This window comes from Barbus barbus, assembly GCF_936440315.1.
Source record: "Barbus barbus genome assembly, chromosome: 35".
NCBI classification, from domain to species: Eukaryota; Metazoa; Chordata; class Actinopteri; order Cypriniformes; family Cyprinidae; genus Barbus; species Barbus barbus.
This window is the reverse complement of record NC_136763.1, coordinates 5,420,602-5,445,492: the sequence shown is the minus strand read 5'-3', so window position 1 is coordinate 5,445,492 and position 24,891 is coordinate 5,420,602. Positions and strand designations below refer to the sequence as shown.

The following is a 24,891-nucleotide window of genomic DNA, read 5'->3' as shown; positions in this document are numbered from 1 at the left end:
ATGTTTTTTTTTTTGCATTGTATATTGCCATATACAAAATACAGACATTTTCACTAGATTACTTGAACAACTCTGTTTGGAAAGAATTAATCAATATAGAATGACTGAGCATGAAGTGACCATGAAGTGAGTGAACAGATAAAAAAAAAAAAAAGTCCACTTGAGTTTTCATAGGCCACATTCCCACTGTTTTTGACCCATTCAGTTTGACTATAAAATAATAATAATTATGATTTTGTTATTGTCGTTAAATAAAAATATGTTGAATTTATTAGTAGGCCTATAGTCAACAACATTAGAAATATATTGCAATAAAAGTACTGTATTGTAAAAAAAAAAAATTATATTTGATCAAAAATTGTAAAATTACAATACTATTATTTATGTCTTAATTAAAATTTTCACATGCTAAATTGTTTCAGAGTGAAGCACAGAACGGTACATTTACAATTTTTTTTTTCTAAAACACTGAAAAATACTCATGAGCTGCACATGTATATATAGACACTGTGCTGTGCTTCACTCTGAAACGTTATTGTTATTTATTTACTTAAATTGCAATCTTTGTGATATGCATTAAGCTATATCAGTATAGTACAGCCCTACTATTTCCTTCAGAAGCTTACACTTTAATGGTGTTATCCCTAAATTCGCTAGTAACATACAAACTACTTAGTTTTCACTAATTTTATTGTGTTTTATGACCTTTTTAAAAATCTAAATCATACAGCTCTACAATATTGTTCATTTGACATTTCGATAATAATTACAGACTTGGCCAGAATTTGTCATTCCTATGAAAAATTAATAATATCTTCACTCTACAATACCTTAATTCTAGGTGTAATTAAATGGGTTTCTGAGTACAGAAATCGACTGACCTGTTGTTTGAGCTGATGCATTAGTCTGTCCTTCTCTCTTTTCAGGGCCAACACTTCCTCTTGTGTCTTCTTCTTATTGGAGGAGGACAGCTCCAGCAAAGCGATGTTAGCATCCTTCTCACTGATAGCAGCGAGCAGAGCCTGTTGTCTGAGGGAAACAGACCGTTTGAGATATGCATGCATGATGTACACTGAGCAGCTTTCAATTAAAGGAACGTAGACTAAAAACATACTAGGCATCAAATATTTATGAAGAAACAGAGTCTGACTACAAGGATCCTTACTTCATCTCCAAGATCTCGTCGAGCTGTTTTCTGCGCTCCTGTCGGAGGTTGGTCAGATGGCCGTCTCTCTCAGCCAGGGACTGTTGGGTGGAGGACAGACGCTGCTTAGTGGCTTCCAACTCCTGCCTCGTCTTCTCCAAAACATTCATCAACTCCTCCATCTGTGAAATAAAGAAAAATGTGTGCAAGAAAATAAAGAGAAACCCTTTTGTTTTTCTTGTTATCTCCTGATTTAAGGCAACATTTAAAGCCATAAAATAAAAACAGCACACCTTTGGGTTGTCCATTGGATTATCCTTCCGTTGGTCTTGCAAGATATTCCCAGGGCCTTTCTTGTCCATCTGAGGACCAAGCTTGATGCCTGGGCCCTTTTTATTTTGATCCTTGGTTTGCCTTAGAACACATACAGAGTGTCACCTGAATAACTGAATTTGATACCAATCACAAAACCCTATTTAACCAAACATGATATATTGATCTAAATTAATTATAGCATATTGTTTGTCTTGTTTTCCAATACAAATATCTCTCTTAAATTAACATGCATTTACTTAAGAAGCAAATGACATAAGATATTAAAGGACTATCCACCCAAAAATCAATTATATCCATCCAAATTTCTATGCATTCCTTTCATCTGTGGAATTCAAATAAAGATAATTTGAAGAATGCGAGTTACCAAACAGATTCGGTTCCCATTGATATCTGTTGTTTTTGTTTGTTTGTTTTTTGTCCATATAATGGAAGTCACGGGGTACCAAAACGGTTGGTTTACCAACATTATTCAATACATCTTCTTACAAGTTCCACAGAAATTCTTACAGGTTTGTAGTAAGGTTTGGTCAAGAAAATTATGACTATAAATATAAATGAATATTGTAGGAACTGGTCGAAACCAGAACACACACACACACATAATTTCGGACAAAACATTCTCGAGCGGGAATCAAAGCTTCCCTCCTGCTGATCTCCTGTCCTAAATCTTCTGGTCTCAGGAAACCTCTAAAACCCTGAATATATTTGAGAAGAACATCTGGATGTCTTTAAAGAAGAGAACCTTCAGTGCTCGACCGGATTTATCATAAATAAAGTCGAACAGGGCAAAGATTTTGTCATCTGGGAAAACTCTGAAACAACCCCTCCCTGATTTTTCTTTCCATTAACGCAGTAATTCAATGATGTTATCTGCAGGGGAAGACGGTTTTACAGCCGAAGTCCGAACTAAGACAATTCCCAGATCTCCACGAAAGTGACACTCGTGACCTCGCGTTTCTCTCCAAAAGAGGAATGCGCCTTTTTTGCTCTCTGACAGAAAAAGAGACGCAATGATTTGCTCAAGTATTTTAAAAGGGAAAAATTATACTAGTTTCTGCTATTGAAGCAATATACTCGAAAACAATATATACAATATATTGATAACATATATTAAGGTTTTCATGACATGTATAAGCTTGCTGTGTTATTGGAATTGATGGTATTGTTGTAATCTTTGGATGTATAACTTTATGTTCAGTTCACATGTTCAATATGATTATTTAGAATTAAGGATTGTTTCATCTAGGGCTTAACCGCGTAATGGATACAATTGATATATGTACTTTGGTTATGCAAAATTACGTGGCGTTTGATTTCAGATGAAAGCTGATTTCATCAGCAATAATCTGGTATGGATGAAAATGGTCTTTTCCCATCATAATGTACAAATTAGGACACTTATAGGAATCTGCTAGGATATGTGTGTTATTTTATGAAATAAGGCAGCAGATAATGTATGCACGGAAAGAAGCTGTGCAGGGCGGGGGCTCCGCCCCACAGGAAGAATCCGATTGGGTCAGTCGCCCGTGGGCGGATCCCAAATTGGCCCGTTAAAAACAGATACCCAACTGTGTCTCAGGGTTGGTTGTTGAAAAGAAAAGTTTATTTTCGCGCGGCGCTCTCAGTCATTTAACATCATGATTGAGCAGTGAACTGAGATCAAGACTCAAACTTCCAAAGAACTTTAACATCTAAAGCCTCAGAAACTGAAACCAACTTCCTGGGAGTGTCATCAAGTCAGAACGAAGCCAACCAACCACTGAAGAGTATTCTCGTGACAACGACCTACCAAGCCGCCAATCCGCGCACGATCTTTCCTGGACCGGGAAAGAATTGAACTCAACTGAAAGCCAGGAATGTAAGACAATGGCCCGGTTTCACAGACAGGGTTTAGACTAAACCAGGATTAGGCCATAGTTCAATTAGGACATTTAAGTAATTTTTATAAACATGCCTTAGAAAAAACATTACTAGGGTGCATTTTGAGACAAAACAAAGGCACTGATATATTTTAAGATCAGTCAGTGCAAGTTTATTTCAGTTGAAACAGCTCAGACTTATATTTTAGTCTAGGACTAGGCTTAAGCCTTATCTGTGAAACCAGGGGAATATCTCCTAAATCTGCTGGAACTGGTTGTATTTATCTTTTAAGAGTAAAGATAGAAGAGTTCCATGCGTGTGATTTCCCTCAGGTTGAAAACGAGCATTAGAACCTAAAACTCTCTTCAGATCAAAACAATTCATTGCAACGAATGTGTGTGTGTTGTTACGTCTTCTGTTTGTGTCATTTAGCTTAGTATTGTGTTAGAGTAGTGAAATAAACTTTGATTCTATTAAGAAATCTCTTGTCTGTTGCTATGTCATTTGCAAATCTTAATTACTTGCCAAAGATCACGTTTACCTACGCTCATGAATTTGATAACTAACTATTTGGTTTGTTTTATCGTTGGCCGCGAATAAGATAAACAAAATTGTTAAGAAATAACGGGCTGATTTTAATGCTTGCTGGACAAGTCTTAATAAGGTATCGTTAACAAGGTATATGTTGGACATTCTGATTAATCTCAATTAATCATATAAATATTGAATCTTAAGAGTGATTCCCTAGAAGCGAAAATTGGAACAATGGCTCTAAAGTTTACTACAATATTATGAATATACATTTTTGTGTGGAATATTCCTTTAAGAATTGTTTTCTGATAAAACAAAAAGTCAACATTAAGAGAGTTTATACTTAAACAAGAAAAAGATCTGCCAATAGAGTAAAAAAAATAAACTTAATTCAAAGAGAAAACAAGTTTAGCTTTCTTTTTTTGTTTTTTCTTGTTTTAAGTATGAACTCACTTAATTTTGATTCTTTTTTTCTCTCTTCTTTTTTGCTTCTCAAGTAAATGTATCTTGATTCAAGAATATTTATACTGGAAAAAAAATTGCATGAGATTTCAATGCATCCACTCCAAAGTGATTGAGTTAGTCGAATATTTCATTAGATAATGCACTGATATTCTGACTTCTTAAAGTGTGTTTTAAGTGTCCAAATACATTTTGGGGTCACTGTATGTGTGATTATTAAATGCAAACAACAACACAACACAACATCACCATTAAATACGACTCATAACGGTGACAACAACACACTAGATGCAAATTTGAGGAAAAATAGTTATTTTTCTAACGTCACACAAACAAAGCCCGCTTGGTTATTGCTCATAATGGAGGGTGAACACCTGAGGAACAACCAACTTACCTGGGAGCAAGACTGGCGGAGGAGGAAGAGGAGGGTGGAAAGATGCAGGAAGGGCAGGAACGGAAAGGAAGAGAAGCCACAACACAACAAACAGGAAGGAAAGGAGAAACAAAAATTTAGAATTCATCGAAACGAAGCAGAAAACAGCTGGAAAGAGTCAAGTGAGAAACTAGGAGTGGTTTAGAATGGCTCCTGAGGTCAGCAAGGCAGGATGCACAATGTTATCATCTCAAATCATCACCGTCAGTGGATACGCCACTGAGTACAGATCTGCTGGGGCCTGTGAGAGAACTAACATGCAGCAACTCAACCAGCCGAGCCGCAGTGAGGGATCACACGGGATGGCAAACAGGGCAAGAGCGATCAGGCATGAGGGTGCAAACCTACTTGAGGAACACTAAACCCTACCTAAAGCACCCAGCTCATTCACAGAGCAAAACAGGGCCTGAAATGCTGCAGAATGTCTCATGCAGGCCGATGAGACGGTCAATTTAAGGGGGAATTTCGCGGGCTGAGGTGGGAGGGGATGGAGAGGATCATTCAGAAGAGTGAGAGGGAAGGGAGGAGAGATCGTGTTAGGAAGCAGAAAGATGACTGGTCAAGAGGTTCAGCATGTGAAATGGGTGTCCAAAGGTCAGGAAACAGGGCTCTCCGCTCATTGCCAGAGCCCTCGTATGCCAGCAACACCAAGCGGCAAGCACAGAGATCAAAGAAGCGTGTAGGTGCAAGTACAGTAACAACTGCAGAACATGTTAATGTCATTAGTTAACAGATCTATGTGGAAACCACTGTGTAACTGAGTGTATTAGTTCACCTAAAAATAAAAACAATACTGCCGTTTACTCACCTAAATGTAGTTTTAAACATGCATGATTTTCTTTCTTCAAAAGTGGACAAAGAACTCAATATGAGATTTTCAGTAATAATGATTTAAATATAATCTAATTCTTAAGACTTCAGAAGATAATGCACAAGCCATAAGTATGAACTACTTCTATTGCATTTTAATGACTTTTTTTTTGTGTCATTTTTGACTCAACGGCATTTGTTCCCATTCACTTTCTGAGAGAACATTCTGCCTGTTCTGACCAGAACCAATGAAAACTATAATAATAATGATAATAGTGTCCACACCAACATGTGATAATTTTTTGTTTATAATAAGCATGAGCTGCAGTTTTGTTGTCTGCCACTTTAAATGTATTCTGGTTGACTGTCAGTGTTTTATCATTCACTAACTGAACAAAAATAATTCTGATAATGATTCCAACTATATTGTTCCTCTGTGTAATTTTTGTTTTAGCTTTGGTGTGAGCCTCATAGAATTAGAACAATTAAAACTTTGGTATGAAATCAACTTCTCTCTTATTTCATGGAAGAAAGAAACGCATATCAGCCTGATGGGGTGAGTAATTAATTACAGAAGTTTTATTTTTAGGTGAACCATCCCTTTAATTTTGATGTAATTTTAGAGAATGTCTAAACATTAACATGTTGCAATGCCAACATCATAACAGATGCATCACGTGTGCAGTTATCACACGTATGACATGTGAAAGAAAATTGTGCTGTGGAACCATTAGAATAAATTTTGATGTTCTATTTTTACTATACAAAAAAATAAATAAATAAGTAAAAAAAATACAAAATAAATAAATAAATAGAACAGATATAATCATAAAAGGAAAACGTGCACTCTGGTTGAGGTACACATTAGCTCAGTTCCAAAGCCTAGTGAGCTTCCTACCTATAGGCAACATAGTTTATGCACCATAAGCACACTCCCCAAAAGAAGTAGGTAGACAGCAATATATAAAATATGCAGTTTTGGCCCAAATCTGAGGTAGCATTAAATGTATCCTTTACACATATTACCATTCAATAGTTTGGGGTTCTGTAAGTGTAAACAGTAGAAAATACTTTTTACAAATGCACTCAGTCAAGATTTCTGTTGAGTTGTTAGCAACAGCATCAGACTCTCTTTCAGATATCTTGAGCACTCTTTGTGTGACTGTATTGCTGCTGCCTGCAAATAATTTTTTTAAATTATTTAAAATTTTCCACTTTTGAGGCTCCATCTTGGTTAGGATTCTGCGTATGTAGACATTAGAATGCGAGGCATTTCACTAGGGTTTGGAAGAGAGCCCAACACATGCACAAGAAACAGCATACAAAACACATTATACACACATATTATTTTCTGGGCTGTCTCAGTCCACAGATTTTTACATCAATGTAATTTGGCACGTATTTACCACATTATAAAGAACAAAAGGATTCTTTCCTTTGTAAGAAAAACCAGTGAATAAAAGACAGCCGTTCAAAAGAGGCATAAGGCATCAAGCACACAGCAGTTGCAGACAGATAAATGCAGCCAAGCCGTGGTGCCAGGACAGAGCACTCACTTTCCCAGGAAGTCCCACACCATGCCCCCAATCTGCTGGGGGGCAGCGGACACAGAGGGGGGAGGGTCAGAGGGAGCTCTGCCACCAGGGCGGGGCGAGGGGCGGGCAGCGGGGGGAGGGGGGCTGGGCCACAGTGAAGGGGGTATGAATTATAAAGTTATGGATGGAGGTAAAATGAATGAAGATGGCAGATAGATAGATAGATAGATAGATAGATAGATAGATAGATAGATAGATAGATAGATAGATAGATAGATAGATAGATAGATAGATAGATAGATAGATAGATAGATAGACAGGAATTCAGAAGCCAATGAAAGAAATGTAAAATAGGAAGAATATGAAGATGGACAATAATGTTTGAACAAGAAATGAGTGTTTTATGACAGAAGATGAACATGGAAGAACAGGAGGCAGAGAAGGAGGTCGGAAAAAGAGAAAGACCAACAGACAGAACAGAGAAAGAGTTGGCGAGACGGTAAAAAAACAGAACAGAAACACACATGGTTAATCAAACCACATTAACACTAAAGCATGAGTAGGTCAACTGATAATAAGCAACAAGACTTTGAGCCAGAGCTGGAACCTATGAGGAAATTAACTTACTGTCTGATGCTCAAAACTATTATAAGGGCTGTTCACACTGACAGGAATTACTGCTGAATGGGAACAAAAAGTGTGTATTGAAACTGCAAACTGCAGCATTTCATATTGCATCATAAATGCATAAATCAAGCTCACTTGGAATACTGAGAAATTTGCCAGTCAATGTTTTGTGTATATATTAGTGCTGTCAATTGATTAAGAAAAATTAACTAATTAATCGCACATTTTTTTTCTGAAATTAATCGCGATTAATCCCACCTAACAATAAAGTTTTTTAAAATATACTTTTATATTGCAATAATTTCACATCCAATCTTCAAATGAATGTAGAAATAAAGATAGTATATTTTTAATGGCATCTTTTTTATGACTGAAGGCGAGTATCACTGATACTACTACTGATGTCTCTGGGAAATTGTTCTTTTTTTCCTAATATTCAACCATAGACTATAGCCATTCAACATTACAGTATAATTGAGAGCTATCAATTTTAACATTAAAAAATAACAACTTCTAGTTTAAGTGAACTTAAAACAATCTTCACATAAACCCATTATGATAAATGTCATATCTATGTGCCCTTTAGCAAGAAGAAAAATATAAAGAAATTGAACAAAGTTATGAACACTAAATTTTTAATTAAATATAGATGAATCCTTAAAGCTACAAAAGTTATTGATTCCCTCTTTTTTGTTTTGTTCTTTGATTAACAGACATCACAGCAGCTGGGTTAGGTTATTTGGCAACTATTACTTTAAGAGCTGACGCTGCTGACCGTGAAGTGGATCTGACACGCATGTGTCACGCCCCTGGACTGTCTGTTTGTATGTTTTCCTCCCCATGTGCTCTCAGTAACCAAGTTTCTGGCCGTTTCTCAATATGCGTACTTGTCTGTACTTGTGTTCTTGTGGACTTGTGAAACGTCATCAGTCGCTGCCCAAGTACTGTTCCAATTCAAAGTTCACATCGAGCCAAGTCCAGTTCAAATCCCCGGATGTGTTCTTGATCCGCCCCTTTTACCGAGGATGCATCGAGAGGTGACTTGTGCGGACTTGATACGGGCCATAACCCAGAATTCAGTTCGTCCTCCCGTCCTCGAGAGTTCGTTCTTCTGAGTCGAACTTGGCAAGTCCAAACTCGAAAGGACGGAAGTCCAGACTCTGCGAACTTGGTATTGAGAAACGGCCTATGTCTCTCATCGATTGTGTGATTTGGTTCAGGTGTGTCTTTGTAATTACCCTCGTTATCCCATCCATTTAAGTCCCAGACTGTGCTGTCTGTCTTTGTTGGGTCTTAAATGTTATGTACGTGTGTCTTCAGCTGTTCCTAGTGTGGGTTACCCCTTGTTCTGGAGACTGTTACTTTGATCCACGTCTCCGCGTCGTTCCCTCCGACAGAGTATCAAGACAGAAGACCTGACCCGCAAAATGTATAACTGTGTGTTTCCCCTCCATCTGTTTTCTGTGTTTCGTTCAATTTAAAAATAATTTCTATGGACCCCTTGACCCCTTATCCCACCCGGAATACCTACTCCTCCTGCTGCAGCAGGGGGAAAAATCTCTCGAGGGTCATACCAGACTGTTTCTGGACATCGCTCATCACACCAGCCCACATGCTCTGCAAGTTCTATGACGCCAGCCTGAACACCGCGTGCACAGCGCCGTCGTCCTAAGATAGCCCTCGAGAGGATTTCGCTGCCTTTGCGGAGTGGATACTGGCAAGAAGCGGATCTTTGTTCACCATCTGTCCAGAGGATGATCTCGCCAGTTCCACTCCGAACTCAGATCCCAGCCCACCATCACCCCGCTGCGCAGAGCCCAAGCCCGAGCCCACCACTGATGGAGAGCCAGAGCCCGCCGCGACCGACGAGCCATCGCCTGAGAGAGTGACAGAGCTGAGGATCGCCCCGGAGCCTGTGACGTCAGACTAGGTGCGAGAGCCATCAACTGAGAATGCGATGGTGGATGATGCAAGGGAGCACAAGGGCTTAGAGAAAAGCCCCGCCCACTGAACCACCGCTGAGGGTGAGTGTTCCCTGGACTCTGGGGACCAAATAGACTGGGAGGCAGATATTTAAGCGGACATGCCTATTCTCCTCCCATCTTCCTCGGACTTACCAGTCTGCCCTGAACTGTCTACCAGCCCTGTCGTTCCCCTGTCTGATGGGCTCACGGTGCTGGGAGTCACGATTTGGTGTGTGTGGGCAGCGCACACCAGCCCTGAAAGCCCGAAGGCTTACAAATGCCCACCCACCCTCCCGCTCCTGCCTCCTCCACTGCTGTCGTCTGGCAGCCCCTCTGCTCACCCTCAGCCCTCCATCTGTGCGGTGGGATCACCGCGGGTCTGCCAGTCTCCATCAGCGTCATGGCTAGAGGACCCTTGTCTCCGCCTCCAGCCTCTTGAGTCCCGGGCTCCTCCACCACCTGCTCTACCGCCGTCGGTCAGCCCCCTGGAGTCATATTTTTTTAGTTTTTTTTTATTATTATTATTATTATTATTATTATCAGTATGAAAGCCTGTTGCTCACTGGCTCTGAATTCACATAAAGAAAAACCATGGGTCACAGGAGGGGTGGGATGTTGATCAGTACTGCCTTAGGATGGGTGTCATCATGTGCCTTAACCGATGAGAGCATTTGGGGTGGGCCAAAGACTGCAGCAGCGTTCACATGAACGCTTCAGATAAAATTATTTGGGCTAAGCATCAACATTCACATACCACTGTTCACTATTTTTAACAGAAAAGAATGCAACGTGCTCGTAATCACGACTTCATTAGTGGGAAATATGACGTTTCCAATAGCACATGAAAACAGCAGAGAAGTGCTCTCGCTCAGCACAGTGGAGTGCATCGTTTTGTTAATTTTGGTTTATTGTTTTGAGTCGTTTTGGATGCAGTAACACACGGCCCTCTCGCAATATATATACGCAATCATGATGCACATATCAGAACAGAAGTTCTGCGCTCCGGTGTGGTTAGCACTCACACTACATGTGTGTCCGTGCCGCACCCTAGCCCAACTGAACCGCGCTCTAGCCCACCTCTTCCAACTGAGCCAGGGACGGCTAAACGTCTCTTTTGACTAGATCACACTAGTCAAACGAACCAAGTTTTGGGGGTCAAATGCACTCAGGCACGGTTAAGATTGCCTAGTGTGAGTACACCCTTATTCTCCCGGATCCCGCACACACGAGTCTCTACCCGCCCGCACCCGCACTCGCCCATCAAGTGTTGTCCCGTGCCACACTCTGTTGCATTGGGTCCCGTGATAGTGCAGGTCTCTACTCGGAAGGTGCCTGTTTCTGTTATAATGTTATGATCGAGGCTCTGGAGCATAACTTGTTTTTCTATAACAAACTATAAAATATTTTCTATAAAAACATTAATGCCCTGGCAGTGGCAAACAGCTTTGGTTTTATATTTAATTTGATTACATTAATGTTATAAATTGAGATTTACAAAAAATAGCCTATTTTAACTGCTACTATGTAAAATGAATACTCCTGTAAAAAAAAGCACCTTATTTGTTTAAAGTGTTTGCAAACCAAATGTTATTGCACTTTTGTCCATATAGCTGCTCTTTTAAATGAAACAAGTGCACAATACACTACTTTTGAAATCATTATTGATTTTTGTGCATAATGAGATTAATTGCAGAAAACCATGTGATTAATCGCGAATAAAAATGTTAATCGTTGCCCAGCACTAATATATATATTAAAATGAGACATTTTTAGTATTATATTACATTGTACACTTCCACTAGTATTACTGCCTATATAAAAATTAACCTTTCACGACTTTTTCAGTCACTGTTAGTGTGAACACCCATTTCGGATGATGTACAACCTGAACATACAGCACTAGCATGGACTTGATATCTTGATGAATTACTCAACAACTAAACAAGAATTTAGAAGAAGAGAAAAGCGATATGGAGGCAGCTGTACATGAACATGCCAAAACACACAGATCTGTCGGGAGTAGCAGTCATCACAGCGCATGAAGAGAGAGGCTAAACCACTAAACACGAGCTCCATATCAATATTCAGAGCATGTCAGAAACACAGAATACTCATGAATGCACGATTCCAGGAAACAGCATAAATATTTGCAATCATCATCTTTCACCTCTAGGAGATGCATAATTGACGGCAGCTCTGAGAGTACAGCATGGTTTGTACTGCATCAGTAACAAAACAGCTCTTCTTGACATCAGCATTTTGATGTTATACCCCAGCAGAATTTGATATTAAGTACAGTATAAACTGTCAACTGATGCTGTCAAAGCTCAAGATAACGGCAAAACAAGGACTCTGTCCTGATGCTGCTTTCTGAAACCCGTGCAGGCATCAAAAATATTTTCAGCTTGTCAAATCTTTTAAAATTCACTTGAATTCCAATATTTACACTGCACTACTGTTTATTCATTGTTTACTAATACTAATCTGCCCTTTTTTCTTGCAATTCTGAGAAAACGTCTAGATATAAACTCATAAGTATTACTTTGCCTCTCAGAATTGCAAGAAAAATATCAGTGAGGAAGTTGCAATTACCTTTTATTATTATTATTTTATCCCTTGGCAGAAACACTATCACACTATATGGCCAAAGTCATTCTTAAGAAAAACAAAAAAAGTTCTTTAGTTTTGTAAAGAAATGCTTGCATGTTATACTATCTGACCAAACTCATTTTAAAAAATTTAAAACTGTGCATTTATTATATTATATGCACATATGTATGCATTATAAGGTTTTAAGATCATAAGAACACAATTTGCACAAGAATGCAAAAATGAATTCAGTCAAGTGTGTCCACATGTTTGACTGGTAGTGTATAAGTGACTTCACACTTTCAAAAGCATTTAAAAATAAATAAGTGGCTTTTTCTCACCTTTCCAGTTCTGCAATCTTCTTATCCTTGTCATTTTTCTCTGTCTCCACCTCTCTCAGAATCTCCAGTAACCTCTCGACCTCGGCCTGGGCTTTGCTGGACTCCTCTTTGTAGAAGGACACCTCCTTTTCCAGAAGTTTGACCCGGTCCACGTACTCAGGGTTCCCACGTGAGCTTTGCTGCACCTCCATATCATGAGCCCTCTGTATGACGATCATGGGAAGGCATCACCACAGAAACCAGTTAAAACACACAGTCTCAGTCAATCAAAAAATCCTGCAGAAGCATTCCCAGTTCGGAGTGCCACTCCAGTGCATACACCAGTATTGCAGACAAGAGGGCTCCACAAAGCACATAATTAGCCAAGCTTTAAATATAAAATTAAATGCACGTATTTGTCTTGCTGCAGTTGAAACAGAATACAAGAGATCACGTTATACTATACAAACAAATTTGCAGTTATGCATCATTTTCTTTGCAATATTGAAATGCAGCCTTGCTTAATTATTAAAACACTGTGGGCATTCTGAAACACAGTTTACATTGGCATGTTGAAAATGAATGCACAATGGATCACACACAATGCAAAATTAAAGAACGCTACAACATAAGTAATCCAAGATAATGTGGTCATACAACCAAAAGTTGCAACAGGTCAGAGCTCACACCAGATTCACATGATATGAGAAAAAACACACACGACAGAGGAACATGCAACGCGACATGCAAATGTGGATTTTAGCTCCATGGTTCAGTGGTAAAATTCTTTGCAATGCTTTTGCCTTCAGACATATGCGTGTTCAAGTATCTGGGTATTAATTTCAAAAACAGATTAGTAAACATTGGAAGCATGAGGAAACAACACAGTTTTTCTACATTTCACAGAATGCCCTCGAATCCCAACTAATTCTGTTTTAATCCTGTTTGCTGGTTATATGATAAAACCAATAAAAATATATTAAACAGGATGCACATGCAAGATTCTAAAAAAAGATCTGTATTACACCCGAACTAAGGAAGAATATTTTTGAAAAATAAAAAAATAATTTAAACTTACATTTAATTTGTGTATTGCACAATTTACCATATATTATTTATATTTCCTCTAAATAACCTACAACTTCGGCATTCTGCAGATCTCTACTTATACAAAAAAAACCTCCAAAAATAGCTACTTCAATATATTTTTACTTAACATAGTAATTAAAAGCTGCATCTAAAATACATACTGCATTTTTCCTGAACTGTAAAGTTCATCAGACCATAAATTAGATCCCCTTCTTTCTAAAGCAGCAGGGTTGAATTCGTATAAGTTAAAGTAGAAAGAAACTAAGAGTATAGTGTCCTCATGTTTTCAATATGTGCTAGTACAGATCCAGAGAGACACTTACGGGATTGTTCATTTGACTGAACAGCTGCTCTGCTTGCTACATTGCAAAGGAGGGAATCGTGGGAAATGAGGAGGAGGAGGAGGATGAAGGGACTCAGTAAAACAGCACAAGCTTTATCATTAGCTCTTCTTTCAGGATAATGATAATGTTCTAAACAGGAGAATATAAATAACTAGAGAGCAACATAAGAACAAAAAGAAGCCGACTCTGAGTGTCTAATCAGAGTGAATCGCCAACCAAAACAGCATTTCTGATCAACATAGTCAGATTTCAAACATTTTAATTGAACTATATGCGCCTCTGATACCCAAAAATGCCATTAGGTAGGCAGTTCACTAGGTTTTGAGACATAACTACCGTCAAATAAGAGAAATTAGACAAAGATAGGAACTCATCACTACTTTTATAAAGTTCCCATGATGCCCTCTAAAATGAGTGACCATTAAGCTAATGCAGAAAACACATTCAATGACACAACTGGTTAAATCATTGAAAGTAATTCCAGTGGTAGCAATTACAGGTTGATTGATATCGGTTTTAAAAATGCAGATATTCCCCTTTAACAAATGATGCTGGTAAACCTAAAGTGGAGGATGTCAGATGATCAAGATGTCAGAAGGAAAATCATACCTTCTGCAGCTGTGTCTCCAGTTTACTGCATTCCTCTTTCTTTTGCTCGATTGCGATCTCAAGGGACTTGAGTTTGGAGTCTTTCTTGAGACCTGATGAGGCCAGCGAGGAGGCGTGCTCTTTTAAATCTATGAGACTCGACTGGAGGAAGAGCAAGACGAGACGAGAGCTGACAGTCCCACCAAAAACTCACAGAAACACAACTGAAACGGACACACACCCAGTCACTGATGTACCTCTTTTTCTGTTAGCTCCACTTGTAAAGAGTTCACCTTCTCTTTCAGGTCTTTATTCTCTTTTTTATATGAGTCCACCTCATCCAGTCTCTCTCGGTCTTCCCTCTCCCTTTGCTCTTTCAGACGCTCAATAATTCGCTCCTGTGACAAAAACACATTTCACCTGAACTCACAGATAATTGAGCATGCTAAAACTATTTCCACTTCCCTAACACTCAAGGTTTATCAATAAATGTCTGTATATGTCTTCATTCTTCACAGATTAGCGGATAAATTCACTAAGACTTGCCGTAAAAATGCTGTACAATGCAACTAAAGTATTCCAGATCATGGTAGTCTCTGAGCATCTGGCCTGAATGCTGAGAAATGTGCTGTAATTAATGTAGTTTTTTGGCCATGTTTTCTTTGTTACCTGATTTGCATAATTACTTTAGAAAATCAGGTGCTAAAACAACAGGTGCAAATAAACAATGCTATCAGTAGGTACAATTTATTTCCTAAATTTAAAATACTGTGAATATGTCATGCACAGTCTGTTGTCGAAGGCAATTTCTTGAACTTTGAACTTCATTTTATATTCTCCAAACACCTAAATGAGCATATATGAGGCAGCTCTGATTTTATTTGCTTCTGCTCTACATTTTCATTTCCTTTAGTGATTTTTGGGATCGTTTCTGGTACCTTCTCAGAGAGGGCTTCCTCTAGCGTGACGAGGGCAGTATCAGTGTTGCTGGAGTCCGTCTGGAGAGACTTCACTCTGTCCTTTAGATTCCCGAGCTGTTTATCTTTATCCCTCAGCTGCTCCTGAAGGTTCTCAATCTGAGAGAGAGGAAGAAGATAAAACAAGTGTGGATTTAGCAAACATGAATTTTTTTTTTTTTTTTGTGAACAACAAAAAACCATTGGGATTTTTGATGGAGGCTGTAAAAGTAGACTAGTGAGAAATTGCCATTTAAAGCATAAACCTTTTTTAAAAATCATGGGTGGGGCTTTACTGATGTATTTTATGTTGTTAAATGAAATATGAAAATATATTGAGCTTGTTTTAACCACAGGCTTTATTTCAGGTATTTAATCAAAAAGCTATTTAAAAAAAAACATTGACTTTTTTAAACAGTGGAACTCATTTCTGGATTTTAGGACTCATTCCTGCATCACTGTATTAGCGAAACAGGAATATGTTTAAACAGGCTGCCACATACAACAACACTACAGACCTCCAAGAGTACTCAGAGACTGTCACTGCCTACATCACCAAGTGCATTGATGTAACAGTCACAAAGACCATCACTGTCAGGGCCAACCAGAAGCCGTGAATGACTGGGGAGGTCTACAGACTTCTGAAGGCTCGGAACGCTGCCTTTAGAGCTGGAGATGAGGAGGGCCTGAAGACAGCTAGGGCCAACCTCTCCCGTGGCATCAGAGAGGCCAAGAGACAGTACTCCAGGAGGATAGCCCATCATTTCAGTGACAGCAGAGACACTCGGAGCCTGTGGCAGAGGATTCAGACCATTACGGACTACAAGCCCCCACCACAGACCTGTGACAGCACCATCCCCCTGCTGAACGAGCTGAATGCCTTCTTTGCTCGCTTTGAGACACAAAACAGCACCACTGCACAGAAGACTCCACCTCCTCCCAGCGACCAGGTGATGACGCTGTCCCCGGACAGTGTGAGGAGATCCCTCAGCAGGATCAATGCACGCAAAGGAAAAATGTTTTTCCACACTGAATATTTTTTTATTTAATATACAAATACATGAAATAAGTCCTGGAGCAATCCAGAAAAGTAATGGGTTGAAAGCCACATGTCTCATGAGTTTATATTTCAAATTTGAAGACGATACCATGAAAAATGAGATTTCTGCTATATTTTTTCTGAAAATATTTATAGTCCCCCCAGCCCCTCTGTTTGAGGAAAAATAACCACCAGAATTGCAGTATTGCTGAATTATACAAACTATTTTAGTCATTATACATATTCATGACATGGTCATACAGTCAGTAATTGCACGCTGATGTGCTTCCATACAGATGATAATCATACAGATGGGCCATATAATCAATAATAGCTGATCATTGAATCACAATGATGGCCGTCATAGAGTCGGTAATAAACACCTTGATGTGCGTCCATGCATATGATAATCATGCAGATACGGCCACATTCCCCAAATAAAAAATGTTGAAGAAAAAAAAAAAACAGTTTTTTATGTAAAAAGCAGATCGCTAAGTTACGCCCCCCTCAGATGACAGCTGAGCGTGCGTCACGCTGACAGGAGAGAGCGCCAAATTCAAATAAACTCTATTCCGCTTTTCTGAGACATTTTGTTTCCGTGGACGGTCTCATTCTGTTTGTAAAACTGTATGCTACAGCACCGTGTTGTTTTTTTACCACCAAGACGCTGTTTTTGAGCGTAATTTATTCCATAACGGACGCGAACAATAACTCTCCCGAAGAAATGAAATGTAAACAAAGGAATATTCATCCTTATTACAACGTTATTGTTTCGCTGGACTAAAAGTGCTCGCTGGGATGTTGTTCTGTGGACCCTTACCTGTCTAACTAAATTGGGATTTGGACGCGTTTGTGGCTCGTTATTACAATGAATCTGGTACGTACTGCTTTTTTATTCTGCATGTTTTAATGTGTACTGCTTACACAAATGTAGCAAATACATTCCTTATAAGCTTTCCATCGAAAAACAGCGATCTGTCGTTGATGCTTGAGGCTTAGACCTTCAGAATGATATATAGTTTGTCAAGATTAATGATATTCTTTCACGTTAAATTCATTCATAAACATTAAACTAGTGGGGGGAAAAAACGCTTCAGTGCGCCGTTGCTCTGGTAAACGTTAAAAGGTGATTAATAGATTAATAGGGATAGTTCACCCAAAAATTAAAATTACCCCAACCCCAAGCCATCCTATAGGTGTAGCTAGAGATTACAGTTTATAAAGTTTTAAATATGGATATTTTTAGCACCGATTCACTTCAGGATGCCTTTATTAGGGAAGTCGTGGCCTAATGGTTAGAGAATTGGACTCGTAATCCAAAGGTTGCGGGTTCGAGTCTCGGGCCGGCAGGGATTGTAGGTGGGGGGAGTGAATGTCCAGCGCTCTCTCCACCCTCAATACCACGACTGAGGTGCCCTTGAGCAAGACACCGAACCCCCAACTGCTCCCCGGGCGCCGCAGCATAAATGGCTGCCCACTGCTCCGGGTGTGTGTTCACTGCTGTGTGTGTGCGCGTTGGATGGGTTAAATGCAGAGCACGAATTCCGAGTATGGGTCACCATACTTGGCAGCATGTCACTTCACTTCACTTATTAATCCCCCGGAGCTGTGCAGAGCACTTTTTATGATGGACGAAACTTTGACGTCTATTGGACTACTGAATATCAACACCCATTCACTGCCATTATGAAGCTTGGAAGAGCCAGGACATTTTTAAATATAAATTTGATTGTATGCGTCTGAAAGAAAAAAGTCATATACACCTAGGATGACTTGAGAGTGAGTAAATCATGGGATCATTTTCATTTTTGGGTGAACTATCTTTTCAAATGTGACTTAAGGTCATGCTATGTTGATTGCTGTAAGAGCCCTGCTAAGTAGTTCCCAAATGCTTTTTAATATGAAAGGATTGGTTGTAAAAATGAGAAAATAAAAACACTATGAGCAAATAAAGTTACAAATATACCCACAAACTGTAGGTGCACTGGTCACAAAAAACATAATTTTAATCTGTAAAAGGGTGAACAAACATTGTCACAATAACAAGGACAAACGTCAAATAACAACAAATGACACTGACAACGAGAAACATGAATAAGTCAGTTTTTACTGACATGAATGGATGTATACTGCATTTACTAGAGGCCATCTTACAAACAAACTGTATGTACTCAAGGTCATCTTACAAAGATGCATAACCCAGTGTAACGGACACAGTACCTGGGCATCTGAGTAAGTTATATGGTCTTTGGGTTCATCCTTCACCTTGTTTTCCATTTGAACGGGTTTGTGTTGAAGGAAGCCTATGGATGTTTCAGCCCACAAGGTCTATTGCTGACTATGAACCATGGCGGTTGGTCTCTAATGGTACGGGCAGCATCTCATGGGAATATTTATGCCTGATGATGTTCTGTATGGTCAGTTAATGCGCTAGATTTCACTTCCTTCATACCCCCCGCTTTTCTTTTTGATGAATGGTGCAATATCCCGTTACCCACAGTTAGGGAGCTGTATGAAGGGGTTTCAAGAACAAATTAAGCTGTTTTGAAGGCAAAAGGAACTACTGGGTTGTTTCCTTGTGTAAATATTTAAGACATTCAGCAGGTTGTTTGCAATGTGACTTAGAATGTAAGATATAAGGGATCAAACCAGCACAAAGAGCAAGAGATCAGAAGTTAAATACGGTTTGAAGTAGACTGTGGCCTTTTTTTACTTTTTTTAGATGTTTCTGGTGTCTGAACAACATGAAAAAAGGCTGAAGAGACCAGCAAAGCATGTGGCGATATGGTAAGAAGAGGGAAAAGATGAAAAAGCAGTTGGAAGAAGAGCATTTTGCTCAGAGGAAGAGTAGTTCCTCTGAAACCCTCCACCTTCCCCAGCTCCACCTGTATAGATCTGCTACGGGTTATTTTATATGATTTTTGTGCAGCAGCTTTATGTCTTAAAGGGGTCATATGATGCGATTTCAAGTTTTCCTTTCTCTTTGGAGTGTTACAAGCTGATTGTGCATAGATAAGATCCCTGAAGTTGCAAAGACTAAAGTCTCAAAACCAAAGAGATATTCTTTATCAAAGTTAAGACTCTGCCACGCCCCCCTAAAATGGCTCATTCAAACACGCCCCCACATGTCTATGTCACGATGTGGAAATATTTGCGTAAAGCCTCCCAAATGTTCACGCAAAGAAAGAAGGCGTGGTTTCAGTAACCGCAGTAGTGTTGATGCAGCCATGACAGGGAGACACTATGTGTTTCTAGGCGAAAGCAAAAGCACTTTATTTGGCCTTCTGAAAGTAGATGCATTTAGGAATCAATAAAATTACTTACAACAGAACAGCAGAACCAGATGTTATCACAAAACGCATTTTATGGACGACTGTTTTGTGAACCTAGGAGAGGAGCTAATTCTGAGTTTGCTATGACAATCTGGCGCTGAATCAGCGACTGTAAGTATGTTTTGTTATTAGTTCAAGTATTTGCTATTGACTGTTCAAATGCAGAGTTTTGAGCATTGTGTGTGTGTGTGCGTGCGCGTGTGAGAGAGAGAGAGACAGGGTCACATCACCGCACGTCAGCTATCTTAATCACGGCTTGTTTGCAAATACATACGAGCATCATCACTGTGTCTGTCATGCGACTCTGTTCCCCTTTCGAGCTTGAACTGATGGTAAAACTAAGGACATTATTGACTGTCTTTACTTTTATTTTGAAAGCTGAAGCTCGCGATTATGGAAAGGGGTGTTACATTTCCGACGAGTGCTTGTGTTGTTCGGCCAATCACAATGCACTGTGCCAGTTGGCCACTCAGAGCAGGCTGCGCTTGTCGGAAGGAGGGACTTTGTAGAAAACTAAGCGTTTGAGAGAGGTGAGGCATAGGGCACCTACAATAATGTACAGTATATGAAAAATAATGTGTTTTTTAAACATTAAAGCATATCAACATATTCTGTTACACCAAATACACAAAATAATGATCTTTAAAACCTTTAAAGGGGTCATATGACGTTACTAAAAGGAACATTATTTTGTGTATTTGGTGTAATGCAATGTGTTTATGCGGTTTAAGGTTAAAAAAAATCATTATTTTCCACATATTGTACATTATTGTTGCTCCTCTATGCCCCGCCTTTCTGAAACGCGCCAATTTTTACAAAGCTCATCGTTCTGAGAAGCAAGGCGTGCTCTGATTGGCCAGCTATCCAGTGCATTATGATTGGCCGAATACCTCAAGCGTGAGACGGAAATGTTCCGCCCCCTTACCGCATTGTGATGCCGTGTCCCAGCGCGACCACACAAAAATAATAAAACCCATTATCAACGAGGCATTTGTTGCATCCAGTGGGGACATAATTACTGATTATATGACTTATACTGTCTTTTTACACGTCGCGTTGCATCACGCCACGTAAACATTACCACGTCTGCATTTGTGATCAGAGAAACGATAAACAACAAGCACGACTCTACTGCTTGAAAATCGCATTTAAATCTTCAGTGGAAAATTCTTTATATATGAAAACATACTTACAGGCTATGAGTCAGAAGCGCCAGGCTGTCCTTGCAAAGTTGGAATTGCTCCACTTTACAGAAACAGCCTTTGTGCAAGCCAGCATTGTAGGCTACTCTTCCAGGTTCAGGAAATAGTCCTCCATAAAATGTGCTGCTCACACTCTAATATTTAGGTTGAACTGTTCTGGAACAGTGTTGTAAATACAACTTAACCACTGATTTCTAGTTGTGTCCTCTTTTGGAAGTCCAAACAAAATACTTTCGCTTTCAAAACGAAACACAGCGTCTCTAATAGTTCCGCCTTCTTTCATTGCGTATACATGTGGGCGTGGCGAGTCTTAACTTTTATAAAGAATATCTCTTTGGTTTTGAGACTTTATTCTTTGCAACTTCAGGGATCTTATGCACAAACAGCTTGTAACACTCCAAAGAGAAAGGAAAACTTGAAATCGCATCATATGACCCCTTTAAATACTCGCAGTACCATATCATCGTATACATTGGCAGTAACAAGTTCCCATACTTGCTTGCAGCAGCAGCAGTAATCTACAACTACAGCAATAACCAACAGCAGCAGAAATCCAGCAGCAGCAGCGTAGTAGATCTATTCCGCCAAGACCAAATACATTAACATTGTCATAACCATTACCATGCTAAACTCTTCAGAGAGTTGTCATGATTTAAATATTTTTATTTTATAAAATATCTCACCAAAAACACTATATAGGTGTGCAATAAGTTAAATCTGTTACAGATACAGGCTTTCAAATCCCCTTGCTCTGGCTCTAATCGCACTCTTCTTGGTACTGCTCATCAGTATTGACCCCAATCATTTCTAAATGGCCCATGAAAACTGGCCTCTGACCTTTGATTCCCGAGTGAGATTTACCTTCTTCTGCAGGACATTTATCTTGCGTTCTTTGACTTCCAGCATGTCTTTCATGTCTCTGATCTCCCCGGCCAGTGTTCCCTTCTCCTCTGTCAAGTCTTGCAGTTGCTTTGTCTTCTTATTAAGGAAAGATTCCTTCTCCTCCAGACGCAATCTAAGAGCGTCCACCTAAACAACACACCATGAGCACATGAGTACAGAGTTCATGTAAAGCTGGTGAGATGTGTCTTCAAGTGCTTATTAAAATAAAATTAAAAACAAAAAAAATCCCATTCAAATAAAATAATTTACAATAACATTTAATTGTAAGGGACAAAGAGTTGCACCAAGGTAAATGTTAAAACTTAAAATAAATAAGTAAATTAAAAAAAATAATAAATACAAACTTTTACCTCTGTTTGTAGGATGGCAGCTCGTTGCTCTTTGGCAGTGAGGGACTCTTTGAGCACTTCAATATGCTGTTTGCAGTCTGAATTCTGATTATTCAGAGTTTCCAGTTTTGTTTGCAGAGCTAAAAGCTCAGACTCTTTTTTTGAGAGCTCCTGCTTGAGCTGGTCAATCTGAAAGAGATCGAAAAAGCAGGATCAGAGAAAGAAAATCTTATGTTATTTATAGGACAGGGAAATCATTTAGTACGTATGAGTATCTAGACAACTGATATTTTTAACGAATCATGTTATCAAATGTGTTAATCAGCTATGTTTTTTTAATAGGAAAGCTGAAATTAGTATGGGAGTCTTCTTCTCTACATCTGTACTCTCCTCACATAAAAGATGGATTTCAGAACGCAATCCCCATTTAATATACATCAGCCGTATCAATTATTAATGAAACGAGTTCTATAAATATCACAACAAAACCCCCAGCTTATTCACGAGCATGTTAGATACAGCAAAGACATCACACAAAATAATACCCACGCACCAATGAGATTTTTCTGTCAAGAAACAAGCCAGTTAAAAAAGTCGATTGGGTGGTGCAAATCAAACAAACCAATCAGAGCTCTGGATTAAAATATCATTAAATATCAGTTTAAAAGAATAAAGTCAGAATCCCAATATGCATCCGTCATATTTAGTATGAAAGTGTAAAATTAATACATTCCCAAATCTTTGTACATTGTTTGTTAAAGTGGCCTGGACGGCAGTGTTATATTAGTATTTCTTTTTTTTATTATATACAAGTATAGCATTTATTGATATTAATAATTCATTATAATTAATCAACATAATTTATTAAAAATAATTAGCTTTTTATTTTTAAAATTTTAGCAATTTTGTTGTGTGTTTTTTTTGTTTCTTTAAATATTTCTGTTTAGATTTAATATATATTTCAGTCTAATTTTAGTAGTTTTATTTTTTAAAGTTGAAGTTTGTCATCTAAAACTTAGATTGTATTTTATTTCACCTTCATTTCAATTACCGAAAACATTTTTAATAGTTTTACAACAACACTACTGGATAGCATATTATTTTCGGTTCTTTTTAAAAAAATACAAATGCATGATTTTTAGGCTAAAACTACCCACAGCCTCTTATGCAATGTATGGTTTTGAGATGATTCTAGACACAGTGCCCAACGCAATGCGTGGCAGACTTACTGGTGTGGTGGCTTCTGCCAGTGCTATGAGGAATCATTTTCAGAGTCTTGGGGTTTTGATGCCAGAATTTAGATTTTATTATCAGAGACAATAAAACCGAGAGACGCTGCAGTGAATCTCCCGAATACATGGCCGCTCCTGCTTATATCCAGTTTCCAAGGAGTGTTCTATACATTTTCTATAGCATTATTGTTTCTAAGAAACAGTCTCCATCTGTTTGCTAGAGCAGACACTAACCCCTCTGTATGTTACGTTAAATGAAGAGGCATGACTTGGTCATAGGATGTGCAGCATGACTTGGTCACGGGATGTGCAGACACTTTAAACCATATGTCTGCACATTTCATTCTTTTGCAGGCCTCTACACACGCAGACAAACTTGATACATATATGGCTATATTCACATTGATTACACAAATAAAACTCTTCGTCACTGGCACTGCCAACTGTGATTCAGCCAAAGTTTGTGAGGGAAGAAATTTTAATAAACCTACAGCAAATACACTGAAGTGTTTTGACAGGAAACACAGTCAGCACAGCCGTGAAAAATATTTACACAGATCCTACAGACTCTATTTTAATACTGCTACTTCTAGCCTTACTCAGCAAACCTATCATTACAATTCCACAAGACATCCTCAAGGATGTTCTCTGCCACTGGAAACACTTTACTGCACTTAAACATTTGTGAAAAAAGACACTTATATTTATTTGAAAGAAGCACAGCGTAATACTTAATCTAAGTATGGACTGATAGCGGAATTCTGAATAATATCATTGATATTATAGCAGATTTTAAAAATCTTTACTGTTAAAGTAAACATGAAACCGCTTTCACAACCCATTTCTTTTCGTTAACAAGAAACATGATATTCCAAGTGAAAAAAAAAAAAAAAAAACTAGGACGGAATTTTTATCCATCAAGAATTGATTGGATTGTGCAAAGTGGCAATTGCAGTGGAGGAGCTGAAAACATGAACAGGACAGTTGTTTCAGTGACAAAGCATGTTTTTACATTTTAAAGCAACATTACAGAGACAAACGTTTTAAAATTTGGAATAAGAAAAAAAAATCTCTAACATCCAAAATTTTTTTTATATTTATTAAGAAAGTAAGTAGGGTAAATATTGATTACCTGTTTACTACAAGGAATCTTGTTCATACGATTTAAAATTACAAGCTTCAAGCCAAAATATACATCTTCAGGCTGCTAGCAATAATTAAAGGAACAGTGTACCCCCTCAAATCACCTACATTTCGGTATACTTC

General features: G+C 38.6%; 1 protein-coding gene across 1 annotated transcript in view; it reads right to left on the bottom strand.

Annotated features, from left to right (window-relative positions):
• The window catches only part of erc2 (ELKS/RAB6-interacting/CAST family member 2), a gene marked incomplete at both ends in the record, with an annotated part of 53,774 nt that overhangs the window by 2,332 nt on the left and 26,551 nt on the right, over window positions 1-24,891 (bottom strand). The window contains 9 exons of the mRNA XM_079393001.1: window positions 882-1,029; window positions 1,166-1,326; window positions 1,438-1,558; window positions 12,633-12,835; window positions 14,654-14,794; window positions 14,890-15,030; window positions 15,571-15,708; window positions 22,023-22,190; window positions 22,415-22,582. Coding sequence (XP_079249127.1) covers window positions 882-1,029; window positions 1,166-1,326; window positions 1,438-1,558; window positions 12,633-12,835; window positions 14,654-14,794; window positions 14,890-15,030; window positions 15,571-15,708; window positions 22,023-22,190; window positions 22,415-22,582 — 1,389 coding nt within the window. The remainder of the gene's footprint in view (window positions 1-881; window positions 1,030-1,165; window positions 1,327-1,437; window positions 1,559-12,632; window positions 12,836-14,653; window positions 14,795-14,889; window positions 15,031-15,570; window positions 15,709-22,022; window positions 22,191-22,414; window positions 22,583-24,891) is intronic.